The 21,327-nt window shown below is 42.9% G+C and overlaps 1 protein-coding gene across 1 annotated transcript in view; it reads right to left on the reverse strand.

Annotated features, from left to right (window-relative positions):
• Nucleotides 1-6,278: 6,278 nt before the first annotated feature.
• LOC141128134 (uncharacterized) overlaps nt 6,279-21,327 on the reverse strand; it is a 48,676-nt gene continuing 33,627 nt past the window's right edge. Inside the window, exons 6-10 of the mRNA XM_073615230.1 lie at nt 14,263-14,334; nt 14,086-14,142; nt 11,023-11,082; nt 9,296-9,348; nt 6,279-8,498 (exon numbers count right to left, since the gene is read on the reverse strand). Of these exons, the coding sequence (XP_073471331.1) occupies nt 8,390-8,498; nt 9,296-9,348; nt 11,023-11,082; nt 14,086-14,142; nt 14,263-14,334 (351 nt within the window). The 3' untranslated portion in view covers nt 6,279-8,389. The remainder of the gene's footprint in view (nt 8,499-9,295; nt 9,349-11,022; nt 11,083-14,085; nt 14,143-14,262; nt 14,335-21,327) is intronic.

Consider the following 21,327-nt stretch of genomic DNA (forward strand, 5'->3'; position numbering starts at 1 on the left):
TAAGCTTATATTTATTGGTTTGCGCAAAATTTATAGCGTCTACAAAATAGGGGATAGTTTTATGGCATTTTTTTATTTATTTTTTTATTAGTAATGGCGGCGATCTGCGATTTTTATCAGAACTGCGACATTATGGCGGACACATTGGACTTATTTACACTATTTTGGGACCATTGTCATTTATACAGTGATCAATGTTATAAAAATGCATTGATTACTGTGTAAATGACACTGGCAGTGAAGGGATTAACCACTAGTGGGCAGTGAAGGGGTTAAGTGTGTCCTAGGGAGTGATTCTAACTGTGAAGGGGCTGGACTTCAACACACAGGACAGTGGTCACTTCTCTCGATGACAGAGAGCTGTGATCACTGTCCTGTCATTAGGCAGAATGGGGAAAGGCTTTGTTTACAAAAGCATCTCCCCATTCTACCTCTCCGTGACATGATCGCGGAGCCTCGTGCCCGCGACACCGCTTCTTAAAGGGGACGTATCTGTACGCTCTTTTGCCTACCAGCACCATTCTGCCGACGTACATCGGTGTGCGCTGGTCGGCAAGCGGATAAACCTCATTTGCCACAAAGTTGCCCAATGAAATAGTGCATTGAGGTTGGCTTGTAAATTGGAGACATCTTGTAAGGACTTTATTCCACTGCAAAGCTTGGTGTCATCTGCAAAAATTAAAATGGTACTTTTAATCCCAGACCCTATATCATTTATAAAGATATTACAAAGTAAGGGTCCCAGCACTGAACCCTGGGGTACACCACTGATAACCTTAGACCATTCAGAGTAATGCCTTGTACACATGGGCGGACTTTTCGACTGGACTGGTCCGACGGACTTTCCAACGGACTTTTGATGGACTTCCGACGGACTTTTGAACGAACGGACTTGCCTACACACGATCACACCAAAGTCCGACGGATTAGTACGTGATGACGTACGACCGGACTAAAATAAGGAAGTTGATAGCCGGTAGCCAATAGCTGACCTAGCATGGGTTTTCGTCCATCGGACTAGCATACAGACGAGCAGATTTTTCGACCGGACTCGAGTCCGTCGGACAAATTTGAAACATGTTCCAAATCTAAAGTCTGTCAGATTTTTGACCGATAAAGTCCGCTGCAGGTCCGATGGAGCCCACACACGGTCGAATTGTCCACCGGATTTGGTCCGTCGGACCAGTCCGGTCGAAAAGTCCACCCGTGTGTAGACGGCATAAGAATCATTAACCACTACTCTCTGAATTCTGTCTTTAAGCCAGTTTTCTATCCATTTACAAACTGATCTTTCCAAGCTTGTAGACTTTACCTTACACATGAGCCGTGTGTGGGGAACTGTGTCAAACGCTTTTGCAAAATACAAGTATACCACGTTCACAGCCACCCCTCTGTCCAAGGTTTTACTTGCCTCCTCATAAAAAGAAATCAGGTTTGTTTGACAACTTCTGCCTTTTATGAATCCATGCTGTCTGTTGCTTAAAATATTTTTTTCTAGCAAGAACTCGTCTATGTGGTCTTTTATTAAACTCTCCAGTATCTTCCCGACTATAGATGTTAAACTAACAGGTCTCCAGTTACTTGGTAAAGACTTCGATCCCTTTTTTGTGTATTTTTGCTGGTGTTTATCTGCTATTATGAGTTCAGGGCTGTATGTGGTCAATGTAGTCAATGTTCCATTGCATAAAAATTTTGTTTAGCTCTGTTGTAAGTTTATAATACCTGCGTATATCGTTGTGGTTTATATAACAAAAAATGTTTATGGTTACATTGTGATGGTCTCTCTCTGTAGGATTTCTTTAGGGCATATGCAAATGGCTGTAAGAGGCTTTACAGTCTCCATAAAAACTTTCCCAATACCTGTACAGCCACCTATAGGCAGCAATTTGAAGAAAGAGGATGCGGTTATCTGCTGGGGGTTGCGTAAAGCATGTATACAGACAGATTTAATGGAGCATACGTCTGTGTGTCAGGGTGTGCTTTAGGCCCGGTTCACACTTGTGCGATGCCAGACATCGCATGTAATTTGCAGCGCACTGCTGTTCACATTACATGCGATGTCTGTGCGGTGCGATATCAGCCATACAGATAGTATGGCTGATATCACACCGCATTCGGTCCAAACACGCACAGGACCCTTTTTTCTGTTCGGACCAGAATCGGATCGCACATGTGTTCACACATGTACGATCCGATTCCTGTCCGAACTGTCAGTTCGCAGTGCGATATGCAAGCTGAACTGGGGGTGTCGTTGACAATGTATTGACACTCCCCAGCGATTCGCATATGGCAGTGTGAACTGACATGCGAGTCGGTGCGATGTGGGAACCCGCAGTGGATTCGCTGTTTTCGCATCGCACAAGTGTAAACCGGGCCTCACACACCCCTGGCACATAACTGTGTACAGATGCATCTTTAAAATTTTTATCTATGGGTGGCAGTACACAGCAGTTTCTACGGAGACTCTAGATGTTGTACAGCCCTCTGGCAGCCGTCTGCATAAGCCCTTAAGCTCACTGCACACATTACAATCTGATTGTACAATCTCCCTTACATCTACTAACAATTATGTAGTGCAAGGGCCTGCCTGATTGGATTAAAATGGATTGGATAGATGTGGTAGGTCCTCATTGTTACATAATTTTGGTAAGGGCTGGGTTCACACTTATGCAAATTGGATGCAGGTTTCTCCGCATCCAATTTGCATGACAGGAGACTGTGACTGGCTCTCAATGGAGCCGGTTCACACATCTCTGGGGTGGCCACAGAGCGCACAGCAGAAGGGTCCTGTGTGTCTTTGGCTCCATTTCAGTTCTGAATTCAGGCAAAAATTCGGACCTGAAACGGTGAACGAGGACGCATCGGAGCCCCTGCTGTGCCCTACATAGTGTGAACACAGCCTAAATCTAAAGTTGATGGACAAGGATTGAACAGTCAGATTGTAACGTGTATGGTGACCCTTAGATGTACCAACAGCTGTATACTGTGAGAACTTTCTGAATGTTTCATTCACTTAAACAGGAATATCAGCTTTACCTGTAGTCCTCTGTTTTGTACAGATTAGAATTCAGGTCAAGCACTGAACTCCCTGTGTCTACATTTGCATGACTATAATTACATGGCTGTGTGAAGAGCAAGCAGTTTAAATAATGTATGTGGCAAATAGTGGGGGTTAAGTGTAGCAGGCCCATTGTGATTAAGTCAAACATCCTTTAATTCCCTCCTAAGCCATACCCACTTTAACATGACACACCCTTGTTCCCATTTTTCTAGCTCTGTCACCTTTTTATGATTACACCACTGGCAATGAAGCATATTATGACAAAGACATATAGTACTATTATCTCCTATTAAAATGAAAAGGCCCTCACTAACCTCAGTAGCTGCAGGCACTGTGGACCAATTAGGCATCAATGTTTACAACAAGACACTGAGGTTCTTCATTCAGCAGCTCAGCCCCCCTTTCTTCCTCTCCCAGTGTAAGTAAGTGCCCTGTGAGGGAAGAGCAAGGTGAGTCGAGTTGCTGAAAGAATCTCTTGAAGGACTTTCAGTACCTCTGCTGAATTGTTCCACAGTGCCTGCAACTACAGAGGTCATTGAGGGATTATTTTAAAGCTGAGGGTTGTTAAGGATATGTAAATACTTAAATGTCTATAATCTCGGCACAACTTTAAACTCAGTAAAGGATTATTTATTTATAATAATAATAATAATAATATAATAATAATTATTTATAATAATCGGGTTATTTATAGCCGAGAATAAATAATGCTATTAACTTTCTTCTGAGCACTGCATATTTAAAGAAGTCATAATGAGGAGAATAATACAATGTCACATTTAGTGGACGAACATATTAAACCCTTCGTTCTCTCAAAACCGTCCTACATTGGCGACACCATCCATCTGCTGCAAATCATTGAAGGTGTACAAGTCTCCAAGGAATGCATACTTGTAAGTGTCGACGTAGAGGCTCTCTACAGTTCGATACCGCACTCCAAGGGACTTGCATGCATTCAAAAGATCCTCTCCCAAACCAGCCACCATGAGAGTTCATTCAATTACTTCATACTTCTTTCCTTGGAATACATATTAAGACATAATGTCTTCTCATTTGACGATCGATTTTTCCTCCAGGTACAGGGTAGTTGTGATCCCCAACTATGCCAATCTGCACCTGGGGGAGTGGAAGCGCGCCATTTTTGGCAACAAGGATCTCTCTATGTACCTGTGCCACGCTGTTATGTGGTACATAGATGACATTTTCTTCGTCTGCGATGGATCTCGACAATTGCTGGACGAGTGCCTGCTGGTCCTGAATAAAAATGAATTTAATTTAAAATTTACTATGCTTTCGGACACATCCAAAATCACCTTTTTGGATGTCGAGATATTTAAAGATAACACCAATATGCTTTCTTGCAAACTAATCAGAAAATCCACCGCAGGAAACACTATTCTGCACGCGTCCAGCTTTCATCCAAGACCTCTTGTTGAGTCCATCCCTTATGGGCAATATCTGCAAATGAAACTCAATTGCTCGAAACACTTAGACTTCAAACGTGAAGCAAATAATTTAAAACAATGTCTTTTAGAAAGAGGCTACAGCCATAAATGCCTAAAAAAGGCATTCAATCGTGCAGAAACCAATAACAGACATGATTTATTGACCCCAAGAAAACAAAAAAATCAAATCCCCAGATAGTGACCATCGAATTATTACAACCTATTCCAATGACCATGCCCAGGTAACACAAATCTGCAAAAAGTACTGGCACCTTTTAACTTCAGACCCTATGGTAGGACCATTTGTACCTCCCGCCCCCACTATGACATACAGACGTGCTACCTCTGTGGGTGATCTTTTAGTAAAAAGTGAGTTTCGGGGATAAAGAAGAGGAGATCCATGCAAGACACTAGGAACCTATCCATGTGGTTCTTGCACATATTGCAAATATATGGATTCTAGAAAAGATATATATTTACCAAATGGAATGCGACTCACTCCAAAACACTTTTCGAATTACCAAACTACTAGAATGGTCCATCTCCTACTATGCAGTTGTAACTACTTTTATGTGGGAAAGACCACCCAGAAGTTATGGCAAAGATTATACTGCCATATTAAAGCTGTGCAGACAAGTAACCCCGATCTGCCTCTTGGCAGACATGTCCTACAAACTCATAGTGGCAATTGTCCAAAAATAACAGTCTTGGTCTTGGATCGGATACACCCCAGCTCCCGTGGAGGAGATTTTAATAAGCTCCTCCTACAACGAGAACTGAGGTGGATATCAAATCTAAATGCAACATTACCACCTGGCCTCGACGAGGCCTTTAATTTCAAGCCCTTTTTACTGGGCTTTTCTTCTGGGTCTTTTGAGAGAGATTTGTAGCCTGCCCATAAAAGGATAAATGTCTGTCTTAGAATAAACATATTTATATAGGCGAATATAGACTTGAAGATCCTCCAATAATTATTTCATCTAGCCTTGCTATGCCTAGATGTTTGTATGGCCTTCTGTATATATTTTTCTTTTCTCTGCTTTCCATCCTCCCCACGATTTTAATATGATTATGACATTAAAGTGTTTAATTTATAGCATTATGTACTGTTCTGTGCTCCGCCTTGTGTATCCTCCTTCGGTGTCTGCCCTAATACACAACCATTTGATATGTTGTACTGTTATAATTATACTGTGATTATACTTCTTGTGTTTTTTTGTTACAGACACTGTCTTATATGGATAATAATGAACAAGATTGAAAATGTACAGACGATAACCTAAGGTTCAAAAGAATTTGCTGCATTACCCCTTATGTACATTATAATCTTTTGCAGATTTATTTGTTCCCACCCCCTGTGATCCATCGAGGCTCCCCGACACACAGGAGCCCCTTATTGGCCTTTGAGCCACTCAGGGGCAGTTTCCCTCATGAGTTGTTTTGTCGAGCGCTTTTGTGGAGACAGTTGTTCCCCCCGCGCATGCGCACTGGACACCTCCATCTGGTCCAGTCATTCTGCCCACTGATGTGTCGGCAGCCGTGATATACACCTTTTTCATTCCTTCCTCCGTTCTTTGAGGGGTGATCCTTGCGAGCATTGATGCATCGCTCCGAGGCGGCTACTTAATCTGCTCACATCCATCTAGCTGCAGTCAGTTTGGTCTGCATGCAAATACACACAGAGGGCTTCCAAACTGTTGTGACTAGCTCTTTGAAATACACAGCCATATCTATTCAACAATTTATGGGTATGAAAATGCAGTTCAGCAGAATTTGAGACCTGACGTTTTCATCTACTTTATTGACATGTAGTGTTTGCAAAGAGAACACAGAGCTGTGAGTACAAAATACATTTCTCCATATATGCCATTTTGTTGCTATGCCAAACCAATCAATGTAAAGGTAAACGTTAAAATGTTAAAAATGTTATTTAAATTGTTACAATATTGATATTGACATATGCTTACATATAACCCCTGAGGAAGGAAAAATATACGTCTATGAAAACCCTTCCCTTCCCCCGTTTTCCGAAACATGTTGGGAATCTTGGTCTATACATCATATTGATTTGACTCAAAGTCTGGAACCTTGGTGTCAAAATTTAGCAGCTTTCATTATTTGACATGTGTTCTATCAATTGTTTTTAGGTGTTTTTGAATACACATATTACTGTTGTTAATTAAACCTTTTTTGTACAAATAAAACTGTTAGACTTTTATATCATGTCACCTTTTCTTGGTGTACCCTGCCCTACTATTTTTCTTTGTCCATAATATCCCTGGGGCACTCTTTCTAAATATGTCTATAATTGGGATTTGACAAAGATTGCTGGGACTCCAAATATCTCTGGTTAGTTTCCACTCCCCTTTTTTGATTACATAGAAAGTTTCAGTCATTCTAGAAAAAAATCTGACCTTTCAAAGCTTGTTTAAATGGTAAATCCACCACAATTTTGACCATTTAAAATGTCTAATTTTTTCTCATGGTATAACACCAAGCTGAAATATTTAATATACCAAAAAGCAATTTGTATGTAAATTGTAGCAACTAATCAGTCAGCATTTATGTTTTGTTATTCTGACAACTTAGTAAAGGGGAATTCTGGTTGCTGGTGGTTACTGCACTTGGCATCTCATCATTGTTCATTTTCCTGAGACATTAAATACACCTAAGTGCACTCAGGATGCATTTGCTATGACTGCTTCAGTCACATAAGGCCTCATGCACAAAGGCAGTTGAGCCTCGGTGCAGAGTACAGCCTCCCTTAGGCATCAATGGCTGTTCGTGGCTGTACATTAGCACATCATATATCTAAGTACAGCCAAGCACAACCATTAATGTCTAAGGCAGGCTGTATGCTGCACTTCGGCTTCGTGAGACACATTGAATATTTACATTGCACGGCTCACTTGCTGTATGCAAGAGGCCTCATCTATACAACAATGAAATTAAATGTTTCAAATATTTCTGCCAAACCAGAAAATAACTTCATTTACTTTAGTATGTGAACTATACAGTAACAAATCTAACAGGATAAGTATACTTAAAAATAACAGTCATTTTTAAGCGGAGTCCAATGAGATTTCAAAATACAGTCAAATAGCTAAAATGAAGATCCTTATCCTTGTGTTCAAAAGGAGCTAAACCCATCAATTTAACGGTCTCAAAAAACAGTTACATTCCTGGGTGGAAGATGATGATGACATTCTCCCACTGCCAAGCTTTGGGTACTTTTGTATTAGTGTTGTCATTTTTATTTTGTACCTTTTTCTCGAAAAAAAACTCAATAAAAAACATTCAAGGCATTTGGGAAATCCTGTCACATTTGTTTGTGCTCTCTGAAATGTCAAGCCCAGCGCAGCGGTTTTGCATAGAGCAGCCTGGATCCTCCTTTTCTCGGGTCCCCCGCTGGTGCTCCTAAACTCTTCCTCTGTGCCGTGTGCCCCCACAGTAAGCAGTTTGCTGTGGGGGCACCCAAACAGGCTCACTCCTGAGTGGTGGTGTCCATTCACACACAGAGCTGTGGCTCAGCCCACCCCCTCTCTCACCTCATTGGCTCACTGGCTGTGATTGAAGCAGCGGGAGCCAATGGCTCCTGTTGCTGCCTCAGCCAATGAGGAGTGAGAGTCCCCAGAGAGCTGAGGCACATCACTGAATTGAAAAAGGGCTCAAGTAAGTATTAGGGGGGCTGGGGGGGCTGTTGCATAGAGAAGGTTTTTTTTACCTTCATGCATAAAAGGCATGAAGGTAAAAAAAAACTTGAGCCTTTAGGTTATTTTTAGCTGTTGGTATTCTTTAATATCTTCTATACTGTGACTGGTAAATTTGTTTATAACCACCAGCAATGTTGGATGGAATATCAATACTTTAATTTTTAGAACATCTATTTTCTCCAGCTGAGCTTCAGCAATCGCAGGCATCTTCCAGTGGACTCTTCTTCCTCTTCTTTCTCTTCTTTCTCATCCTCCTCTTTTGAGTCTCTTCGGTTCATTCTAAAAATGAGTATAGCAAAACATCAATTAGCAGATCACTAATGAGCAGTACCACACAACTGTACCACATAAACATATTTTGAAGATACAACATTAACTTTAGTTATATTCATTGGTGCAGATATGTGCATGCATCCCTAGGTGTCTGTCCCTTATACCTGCAGCAGTTTTTTTTAATAGCCAATTCTCTTTAGGCACCTCACTACAAATATTTAGTATAATAGGGTCTGTATGATCATTTGTTTTTACAAATAATGCATACATTCTTAATATTTCTCCATACCAGTGGTCTCCAAAGTGCGGCCTTTCGCTTTTGTTTATCTGGCCCTTGGGACATTATTCCTTCAACTGACACCAACAATGGGGGCATAATTCTTGCCACTGACGCCAACAATGGAAGACTATTCCTCTCACTATTACCACTGATGGGCAGCCTCTGACACCAATGATGGGATACTATTCCTCCCACTGACACCAAGGATGGGGCACTATTCCTCCCACTGACACCAAGGATGGGGCACTATTCCTCCCACTGACACCAAGGATGGGGCACTACTCCTCCCTGATGGCAACAATGGGGCACTGTTTACTCCCTCTGACACAAGGGCATTTTTTACTCCCACTGGCCACAGTTCTGCCCCCCTAAAGTCTGAGGGACAGCAAACTGGCCCTTTGTTTAGAAAGTTTGGAGACCCCTGCTTTATACTGTACAACTTGAGTCATAAAGTATTTTTTTTTTGTTTTTTTGAGCGCTCTGGGAAGATAAAGATGCAAGTTTATTTTATAATAATACTTACTCTTTTTCTTGTGGGATGTAAATACATAAGTCTTCATTGACAAAATCAAGACCCTGTGGTAAAGAACATAAAAAAAAAAAAAAAAAAAAGATAAATGAAAGAAGAAACTACAGTATAAATCACAAAATAAGCTTATGCTTATTTTTGTGATATGCAGGGTTAGAACATTTGCCTGGTTTTTACTGCTATCCAGGACTCCATTTTACCAGACAGGAAGAAACGCTCCAACAGCACCAGAATGCAATTAAAAAAATGTTTTTTGGCTGACCATACACTTTCAGGTTACATACAGTAGTAGCTTTGGCTGGCTGATGCAGTGGTCATCATGCCAGTGGGTCCAGGCAGGAGCTTATATGGGTGTGGTTTTTTTTTTTAAGTCTTTGTTAGTTTTTGGAAGGAGATATTAATCTCTATTCTGCACACAGGGGAATTAGTACATCAGAATTAGAAACATACATAAGGCTCAATTAACGTAACAGGATAAGTGCACTTATTTAAGAAATGACAGCTGTTTTAGCTGAGACCAATAAGATTTAAACATTACAGACACAAGACAAAATTTCAAGAGCCTTCTCCTTGTGTTAAAGATTTGTTAACTGATTGGCTTGTAGCATACAAAACCACGTGCGTTGTGTAAGCCAAAACCTTGAAAAATCAGGCATCTTGAAAGGAGATTGTCTGATAGGGACAACTGTTTTACTCTCTTGAGTTCAGCAGGAGAAGTAGGTTAAACTTAGAGTTCCACCTAAAAATGGAACTTCCACTTTAAGTACTGGTGTCACCCTGACATGCCACATTTGGCATGTCATTTTTTGTGGGGGGGGGGAGCGGGTACCCAGTTTTGACAGGCACCCAGCTCCCACTTCCTCCCCTGGTGCCACGGCGCCGGAAGGAAGTTCACCTATCCCCCTCTCTCCCTGCAACCTTCTGGGACCTGTGACGTGATTGCCCGGCCATTCACAGCATGGCTCACGCATGCACAGTGGGCGCCCGGCTGTGAAGCCACAGCTGGGCACCCACAGTTACAATGCCGGTGCCGCGGAGAGGGAGAGGAGCGAGGCTTTGTGCGCCCGCATCGCTGGACCGTGAGACAGGTGAGTGTCTGTTTATTAAAAATCAGCAGCTACACTTTTTGTAGCTGCTGAGTTTTAAATGGGTGGGAATCTGCTTTAAGGCCGGCCATGGGGAGGGGGGGGTGTAGATGGGGGGGTGTAGATGAGGAAAACCATCTGCGCCAGGAGAAGACAGTGATTATTGCTAGCAGCTATAGCAGCCGCTAGCGATAATCGCAAGTGAATCTGGCAGGCTTGTTGTACCCAAGTTGATTGATCGATCCTGCTGAACCGGCCGAGATTCGAACTGACTATGGCCTGACTAAGGCAGTGCATCAAGGTGGGTTGAAGTAAATTTTGATATATTGCTGCCACTTGTCAATGCTACAATATCTCTTCTTTTTCGTTTAGGTGGTCGTGGTAATGGTAAGGAAAGATAGTTTTGTTGAAATGTAAACAAATATTTCCCATCAGTTGATAAAGCAAAGTGAGAAAAAAGGAAGGCAAAATGACGGTAGGTATTAGAAGATGATAAAGAAAGCAAAAGAAAAGAAGAGAAAATTTGGGCAAGAGAAGGTGGAGGGGAAATGAGGAAGGGAAAGAGAAGGAGAGAGAAGGAGAGAAAAGGATATTCCCTAACGTGATAATTTTTCCATCCATTAAAATAATCCTTACCGTTTTCAGCTGCTGAGGTCCAATCAAAGCTTCTTTAATATCTCGTAATAATGAATGTTTCTGAAAATAAATATAGTTCATTATATTCATGTTGGTGTCTACACAGCTAGCTTTCCTCCACAATGATGATAAACAACCTGCCTGTGAAGTAAATGCATGTATACTGAAAAATGCTATATATATTCACATTTTACAGTATATTTCTAGTACAAGTGATTTTACCAAAAAGTTTGATGCAAGGTACTTAAAGGGGCAGTCCACCCAACAATTATATTTGGTCATGGATAGGTCTTTGTATGTTTAAACATGTATTCGCTTCTAATATTTTCATTGTCCCCAATTTTGAAATGTTCCTACTGATGAACCCTTCCTCTTCCTTACCAAAGCCACAAAGTCTTCAGGCACAGTTCAGTAATGTAACATTAATGTAAAATATGACACTCCTTGTTATGGCCATTTAGAGGTAAATCAGAGAATTCATGTTTATAGATTGGTACTAGTGAGTCTCAAAAACACTTACGTATGAAAATGATGAGCAATTGAACTGATAAGCAAAAAACTACAAAAACTACAAAACTACAAAAAAATAAAATTTCAGTTTTGGTTGAAATGACCCTTACAAGAAATACCATAAATATTTTTACAAGCAACAAAAGCAAAAGAAATTCATAAGTGCTGACCTCGATATTTAGTAAAGGCAAAGCATAGTGCTGAGAGAAGTATGCCTTTGTCACAAATGTATCATTTTTAAAAATGAGTCATAAAACATTTTTAAAGTGCTTATATATTAGGATTGTAAATTCTATGTTCTATATCTCTGCCTTGTTTTATTTGGAAAATTGCCTAACCCTATGTTTGAATGGTATATAGACCAGTTACAGGAAAACCAGCGAAAGTCACAAAAGAAGCAACCCCCAAATATGTGAAATTCTGAACCTAAAATAAAATGTATGCGTTGTCATGTGATACTAGAATTCTTGTTTAGGATAGAAGCTGTGCACACATCATGCGTGTATATCTAACCATTCTCTAAAGTTCATGGTCAGCTATAGGAAGTGCCTCAAACACACTCAAAGAAAGATCAACACCACTGATGACTACTGGATAGTTATAAGGATACTTAGGGACACAAGAAAAAACATATTTAAGAACAAATTGGCAGGAAAAAGAGATTAAAAAAGAACCATGGTTTGTAAGGAATTCTAGTTGGGGGTAAGGTAAATGTAATTGTATATTCCTCTTACTTCCACTCCTCCAATCCAGATCATTTAATGTACCATACCCCAGTTTAGATACAACCCAGTGTTTTTCCTTAAAGTAGTTGTTCAGGCAAACAGCTAGATACAAAGCTGAAATAGAAGTGCTGTATGTCAACTGTCTTATATGCCAAAGAATCTTACATTTTGTCCTGACACTTTAGTGATGTTTACAACCCCGCCAGGAGGCAGTCAGGAAAGTGAAACCAGTTTCTCTGTTAGACCTTCCACTGCCAGCCTGCTGATTAGACCATGAAGGAGAAGAAACACACTGATACATCATAATATCTATTTACTCTCCTACTGTCAGCCTATGCACATGCAGCAGAATCGAATTGCTGTTATTGCTGCTCCCCCCTGCCTCTCTCAGAGTGCCGCTGTGCAGAGAATGACCGAAGGCTGATCAGCATACACTCAGTTTACTTATGCTAACTATATATGAAAAATAAATCTAATTATTATAAGGAATGCACAACTGATGGTTTTAGTATCTGTCAAAATAACTTTAAAGTGATACTAAAGCTTGTTTTTTTTTTCTATGTGGGTACTTGTGCGGGCTCACTCCTGAGCCACCCTCTTTGCGTCTATAGACACAGACAAGGTGGCTCCATCCTGCCCCCGCTACTTTGTCACAGAATTTGATTGACAGCAGCAGAAGCCATTGGATCCCACTGCAATCAATCTGCCCACTGCTCATATGCACATTGCTGGATGGAGATCGTGCTCGGGTAAGTATACAGGAGGGCTGGGGGGATCCTTTGGCACAGCAGGTTTTTTAAAGGAGAAGTACAGCCAAAGCTTGTTTGGCTGTACATCTCCTGTGGATCACAGGAGTGCAGTTCATTTTGCACTCCTGTGACCCGTTTTCAGCAGACAGCGGGCTGCAGTCCGCTGACATCACAGAGCCGGTCCAGGCTTGGGAAAGATCACGACACTGGGATCAGGATCTGCCCAAATGCCCGCTGAGAGCCTGAGCCAGCCACTCCCACCCCCTCCACAGCCCAGCACTCCAGTGAGCGAGAAGAGGGCAGAGCAGACAATGGTGACTGACTGTGAGAACCAAGCGATCTGCGCTGTCAGATCGCTTGGTTCTCGGTGTTGGAGCTGGCAGGGGACAGATGTAGCATTTGGCCAATGCTGCATCTACCTAGGTAAGTCTTTTTTTTTTAATACATATAATGCATTAAAGGGGTTGCAAAGTCAGAAGGTTTTTTATCTTAATGCATTCTGTGCATTAAGATAAAAATAACTTCTGTGTGCAGCAGCCTCCTCGGCCCCCCTAATATTTACCGGAGCCCCATCTCTGTCCAGTGATGTCCACAAGTGTCTCGGCTGTCTGGGACTCTGCCTCCTGATTGGCTGAGACACAGCATTGCTGCCATTGTCTCCCGCTGCTGTCACTCAAAGTCAGTTAGCCAATCAGGAGGGAGAGGGGTGGGGCCAAACCACAGCTCCATGTCTGAATGGCCACACAGCACTGCAGCTCTGCTTGGGTGCCCCCATAGCAAGCTGTTTGCTGTGGGGGCACTCAACAGGAGGGAGGGGCCAGGATCACAGAAGAGGCACCCGAGAAGAGGAGGATCTGGGCTGCTCTGTTCAAATCCACCGCACAGAGCAGGTAAGTATGACATGTTTGTTATTTTTTTTAAAATGAGACTTTACAATCACGTTAGGATAAAAAAAAAATCCTTCAGCCTTTAAAACCACTTTAATTGTAGACTACTTGCCAAGGAACAAAAATAAAGGCATAAAATAATATAGTTAGCAGGGCAATACATCAATCTTATATAACAAATATTTCTCTCACCTTGCGCATTCTGTGCCTCTTTTGAAACGATATTAACTTTGCCTGTTCAATTTGTTTCTGAAAAATAAACATTTTGTCAAGATACAATATTATGATACTATATTATAAATGTTAATACAAATATTAATTTATAGATAAGACAAGTGCCAAAAAAAAGTAACTGCATAATTGTTTTACCTTAATTTGCTGTATTTCTTCCTTTAAAGCAGTATGTTCATGCTGTTCACATTCTTCAAGAATGCAAAATACCTTTAACAAAAGTATTTCATTGTTATAGATTGATTGTGTGTAAAGCATTAGGAAAGCACATTAGGAAAGTACATTAATGATAACTGTAAGCCCACTTGGCAAGTGCAACTACCCAGTTGCTTTATCTTTAGGTAATGCTATAGAAAGATCTCACATGTCCCAACTACATTCCATTATGTTTTAGAGAATACTGCTGATGCAGCATTGTGAGTCTCTGGATTTTTACACTTGATGTGCTTTGCATATTTCTTCCAGATCTGTGCAGTAAACCATTGTGAAACTTTGTACTGGAGCTTCCTGTAATAAAGACCAGTCACTGCTGCTCTCTCTCCTTGTGCAGGATGACTGGGCTTGTCTCCAACCCCTCCCATACTTTTCTGCAGGCAGCCTGTGGTGGGTGGGATCTCCTGGCTACCTTCTACAGCTCTGTGCCCTGCACATGCTATTTACAGCACAGTATAAATATCCCCTGTGATAGCAAAGGCCGTGACAGGTACTCTTTACTGGGAGATCTGGGGACTATTAGACCCCAGATCTCTCCTCTGCCCTTAAAGGATATCTAAAGGTTTTAAAAGAAAAAAAAACAAAAAAACAAACAAACATGTCATACTTACCTTCTCTGTGTAGTTGGTTTTGCATAGAGTGGCCCTGATCCTCCTCTTCTGGGGTCCCTCAGCGGCGCTCCTGGCTCCTCCTCTTCTCGAGTGCCCCATGGGAGAGGCGCTCCCGTGTCCTGCTGCTGCATCTATTGACACAGACAGCAGGACTCATCCACCAGCCCTGTGATGTCATCATGGAGGAGTGGAAGAGGACTCCAAAGGCTTGAAAATAATGGTGGCCACACAAAATATTGACACTTTGGGCATAATTCGGACATTTTCACTTAGGGGTGTACTCACTTTTGTTGCCAGAGGTTTAGACATTAATGGCTGTGTTGAGTTATTTTGAGGGGACAGCAAATTTACACTGTTATACAAGCTGTACACTCACTACTTTACATTGTAGCAAAGTGTCATTTCTTCAGGCTGGGTTCACACCTATGCGAATTGGATAGGTATTATATAAACAGTATTAACAAATGGGATATGTCAACTTTTGATTAGGGTCATTTGGGTAGTTTCTGTTGCCATTATGATTTAAAAAGAGTAAACGCAGTTGATTGATAATAAATATTTTATTGTGTTATCATTCATATGCTCTGAAGAATGGCCAAGAAATCATAAATTTCCAGGGTATGTAAACTTCACAACTGTATACACACATATATATAAAAAGTATTCATATCCCTTAAAATTCTCCATTCTCCACATTTTGTTATGTTACAACCCAAAACATAAATGTATTTTATTTAGATTTTATCTGATAGACCAACACAAAGTGGCACATAATTTGAAGTGGAAGGAAGATGATAAATAGTTTTCTAATTTTTTTACAAAAACATTTTAGAAAAGTGTGGCGTGCATTTGTATTCAGCCCCCTTTAATCTGATACCCCTAACTAAAATCTAGTGGAACCAATTGCCTTCAGAAGTCATCTAATTAGTAAATGTGTGTCATTTAATCTCAGTATAAATACAGCTGTTCTGTAAACCCCTCTGAGGTTTGTTAGAGAACCTTAGTGAACAAACAGCATCATGAAAGCCAAGGAACTCACCAGACAGGTCAGGGATAAAGTTGTGAAGAAGTTTAAAGCAGGGTTAGGTTATAAAAATTATCCCAGGCTTTGAACATCTCACGGAGCACTGTTCAATGCATCATCCGAAAATGGAAAGAGTATGGCCGTCCACCTAAGCTAAAAAGCTGGGCAATTAGAGCATTAATCAGAGAAGCAGCCAAGAGGCCCATGGTAACTCTGGAGGAGCTGCACAGATCCACAGCTCAGGTGGTAGAATCTGTCCACAGGACAACTATTAGCCATGCACTCCACAAATCTGCCCTTTATGGAAGAGTAGCAAGAAGAAAGCCATTGTTGAAAGAAAGACATAAGAAGTCCCATTTGCAGTTTGGGGGGGCCATTTGGGGGACACAGCAAGCATGTAGCAGAAGGTACTATGGTCAGATGGGAGCAAAATTAAATTTTTTGGCCTAAAAGCAAAACGCTATGTGTGGCGGAAAACTAACACTGCACTTTAGAAAAAATGAAAAAACTAGTCAGGGAAATACCGTCTGTAGATACAATCTCTTGTGAGAAGAGTGTAAAATTTCTAGACAGAATTAATCAATATATAAAACACTACACTCACCCAGGGGCAGGGGGGCCTATTGCCTATAGCTCAAATGATTAAATACTGATGAGGCTAATAAGGCAAGTTCCTCTGAATCAGACCAATGTAATAAACAAAAAACCAGGGATGGGAAGAGAGCAGGAAAGAAACCCCGGAGGGCTGGAAACAAGGATTCTTCAAGGAGGAACACCCACTAAGTATATTAAACAGGATTCTTTATTTAGAAAAAAGCAAAAAATTCCACCCACAATAAATATAAGTTACCAAAATACCTCCACTATAAATATAAAATTATAACGTTATCATAAAACAGGTGATCACCACGAACAACACCCCTCAGTCAGTCAAACATTCACCCACTATTAACAATAAATATTACAAACTGAAGAGATTATACAAATCATAGGTATATGGGAAATTCATATCGTGGATTAATTGGTGAACCTTCAGTTCTTAGAAAACAGTTTAAACGAATTTAACAAATAATGCTAAACCTGCCCTGATAGATTAGCCCAGGAGGGAGCAGAAAAACATTGAATGTAAACAGGGAGCTGCAGAAATGATCGTGAATGATAATGGAAGTCTCCTGATGTAAAGGCAAAACAGGGGGGGGGGGACCTGAACACACTATCCCCACTGTGAAACATGGTGTGGGGATGCTTTTCTTCAGCAGGGAAAGGGAAGCTTGTCAGAGTTGATGGGAAGATAGATGGAGTCAAATACTGGGCAATCTTATGCCGTGTACACACGACCGGTTTTGCCATCAGAATAAACTCTGAAGGTTTCTCCGATGGAACTCCGACGGAATTCCATTCAAGCGGTCTTGCCTACACATGGTCAAACCAAAGTCCGACCAAAGGCCAACCGTCCAGAACGCGGTGACGTACAACACTTACGATGGGACTAGAAAAAGGAAGTTCAATAGCCAGTAGCCAATAGCTTCCGTCTCGTACTTGCTTCAGAGCATGCGTAGTTTTTGGTCCGTCGGAACAGCATACAGAAGATTGGTTTTCCTGATAGGAATTGGTTCTGTCAGAAATATTTAGAACATGTTCCATTTCTAGGTCCGTCAGAATTTTCGAAAAAAAAAAGTCAGATGAGGCCTAAACACGATCGGAATAGAGGATGAAAAGCTTCCGTTGGACTTATTCAGTCAGACATTCCGCTCGTTTTTAGAAGAAAACCTGTTATGCCGCGTACACACGGCCAGACTTTCCGACAGTAAAAGTCCGATGGGAGATTTTGGTCAGACATTCCGACCGTGTGTATGCCCCATCAGACTTTTTCTGTCGGCATTTACGATGGACTCAGATATAGAACATGTTCTAAGTCTTTCCGTCGGAAATGCCGACGGAGTTTAGCCTGTTGGCAAGTCCGCTCGTGTGTACAAAAGACTTAGATCAAAGCATATTCATGTGTTGGAATGGCCTAGTCACAGTCCAGACCTAAATACAATTGAGACTCTGTGGCAAGACTTGAGAATTGCTTTTCAGAGACGTTCTCCATCCAATCTGACAGAGATTGAGCTATTTTGCAAAAAAGAATAGGCAAAAATGTCACTCTCTAGATGTGCAAAGCTGGTAGAGACATCCCCAAAAAGACTTGCAGCTGTAATTGCAACGAAAGGTGGCTCTACAAAGTATTGACTCAGGGGGGCTGAATACAAATGCACACCACACTTTTTACATGTTTATTTGTAAAAAAGTTTGAAAACCATTTATCATTTTCCTTCCACGTCACAATTATGTGCCACTTTGTCTTGGTCTATCACATAAAATCCCAATAAAATACATTTACATTTTTAGTTGTAACCAGTGGCAGTTGGTGCTCAAAATTTTTGGTGGGTGCAAACAAACTGAAAAATACTGAAAAAAATCATCAAATGCAGCCACTGAGCCATCAGTTTCAGCCACTGTGCCCATGAAATGCAGCCTTGTGCCCATGAAATGCAGCCACTGTGCCCATCATATGCAGCCACTGTGCCCCATGATATGCGGCCTGTGTGCCCCATCATATGCAGCCACTGTACCCATCATATGCAGCCACTGTGCCCATCATATGTAACCACTGTGCCCCATTATATGCAGCCACTGTGTCCATCATATGCAGCCACTGTACCCATCATATGCAGCCACTGTGCCCATCATATGCAGCCACTGTGCCCCATGATATGCAGCCACTGTGCCCATCATATGCAGACACTGTGCCCCATCATATTCAGACACTGTGCCCCATCATATGCAGACACCGTGGCCCATGATATGCAGACACTGTGCCCCATCATATGCAGACACTGTGCCCATCATATGCAGACACTGTGCCCCATCATATTCAGACACTGTGCCCCATCATATGCAGACACTGTGCCCCATGATATGCAGACACTCTGGCCATGATATGCAGCCACTGTGCCCATCATATGCAGCCACTGTGCCCCATGATATGCAGCCACTGTGCCCATCATATGCAGCCACCATGCCCATCATATGCTGCCACCGTGCCCATCATATACAGCCACTGTGCCCTATGATATGCAGCCACTGCCCCGTGCCCCATGCAGCCACTGTGCCCATGATATGCAGCCACTGTGCCCCATCATATGCAGCTACTGTGCCCATCATACGCAGCCACTGTGCCCAATGATATGCAGCTTCTGTGCCCATAATATGCAGCTACTGTGCCCATGATATGCAGCCACTGTGCCCAATGATATGCAGCCACTGTGCCCATGATATGCAGCCACTGTGCCCTATCATATACAGCGGGCATCACTAAATGGCAGCCCGTGGTCCGCGTCCGGCCCAAGCTGCTGCTCTTTCTCCTCCGGTGTCTTGCCAAGAAAGTTCCCCCGGCGGATAAGGACCCCCCTGTACTGCGCAGGTGCAGCGTTTGCGCAGTACGAATGACTAAGGAGCCGCCGAAAATAGCCGAAGCTGAAAACCTTCAATCATCTTTACACGGCACCTGTGCCCTGGGTCCAGGTTCAAGCCCCACCATCCAAGTGGACCTAGAGGGAGAATAAAAAAGTGCCGAGCGAAGCGAGGCTGTGCCCGAAGCGTGGCGAGCGAAGCAAGCCCACGAGGGGCCCTCTTACAGTCGCCGTGTACAGCTGATTTACAACTATTCGGCTTCGGCTATTTCCGCCGGCTCCTACTGCGCAAGCGCTGCGCCTGCACAGGAGTGGGGGGTCCTTATCCGTTGAGGGGAACTTTCTGGGCAGAACACCGGTCCATTAGCAGAGCAGAGCGAGTGGCAGAAGGCGGGAGAATTCTGGACTGGGGCGGGAACAGCACTGCATGGAGAGAGGTGATTGGCTGCCAGGAGGCAGTCCTAGCAGTCAATCACCAGTTTGCTAATATGAAAAGTTAACCCGGCAGCACCCGCGCCCCACCCAGTGCTGCTGTGCCTTCAGTTTAGGATTGTCCCGCCTCCTGCTCTCTGCTCTGTGAAAGGTAGGAGAGTGAAGGAGGGAAAAGACACAGAACTGTGAAGGGTGGGGAGTGGGGGTAGGGTGGCCGTGCTGTGTGTGGGGGGTCATGTAAAGGGAGGCAGTACTGTGTGGGGGGGGATATGTGAAGAGAGCAATGCTGTGGGGGGATATGTGAAGAGGGCAATGCTGTGGGGGGATATGTGAAGAGGGCAATGCTGTGGGGGGGATATGTTAAGGGGCAATGATGTGGGGGGGATTTGTGAAGAGGGGCAATGCTGTGGGGGATATGTGAAGGGGCAGTGCTGTGGGGGGTATATGAGGGGGGCAGTACGGGGGGGGGGGATATGTGAGGGGGGGCAGTGCTGTGGGGGGGGATATGTGAAGGGGGTCAGTGCTGTGGAGGATCTATGTGAATTGGCAATGCTGTGGGGGGATATGTGAAGGGGGGCAATACTGTGGGGGGGATATGTGAAGAGGACAGTGCTGTGGTGGGGAAGATGTAAAGGGGGAAAAGCAGCTGCACACAAAATGAGGTGCTGCACAGAAAACATGCAGGGGTACTATTGACTCTGAAATGCACTGAAATACAAAGTGCAATTTCCTGCACATTGAAATTGCATGGTACAAAGGCACCAGGCAGTTTCCATGCAGCTGCATTTTTAAAAAGGTGCCAGGACCATTTCCCAGCAGAAAACGCAGGCACAGCAGCCCATTTAAATGAATGAACTGTCGTGCCTGCACACCTGGGCTGTGATGTAAAGAATCTCAGTCATCGCATTAAACTGCGATTCGGACCTCCGCTGGAAGACAATTTTACTAATTGGTCCTCTATGAATTTTAATTTAATACCTCTAATATACAGCCACAGTGACCCCCCCCGCCGTCTACTGTCTGACCGGCACCTACCCCCATCTTGGTGGCGGGCCAGGCAGAGGGACCCCGGCAAGCTGTGTGGGAAGAGCAGTGGGTCCTCCATGCTATTCTTTATGCATCCCTGCATCTCTTCTTCAATTCTGCTAGGCATCCAATAGGATCACTTTGCCTTCAGCCAATCAGGTGCCGGGTATTAGACCCGTGCTTCCTGATTGGCAGAGAGGCGGTTTAGTGGACATGACTAATGGATAGATTCATGCATTGCATGAATCTATCCATGGCCACTGCTGCCATCCCCTATTCAGGCGTCCGGCCCCTTTTCGGACACTGGGAGCCTGAAAATACAGCGGCTTTTCTAACACACCTGGGTGGAGTGACAGAGGGGGCGGCGTGACAGAGGGGGCAGCGCTCGTGCACCCTTAATGGACTCACTGCTACTGGTTGTAACATGACAAAATGTGGAAAA

This window comes from Aquarana catesbeiana, linkage group LG02, assembly GCF_042186555.1.
Source record: "Aquarana catesbeiana isolate 2022-GZ linkage group LG02, ASM4218655v1, whole genome shotgun sequence".
In the NCBI taxonomy this organism is placed as follows: Eukaryota; Metazoa; Chordata; class Amphibia; order Anura; family Ranidae; genus Aquarana; species Aquarana catesbeiana.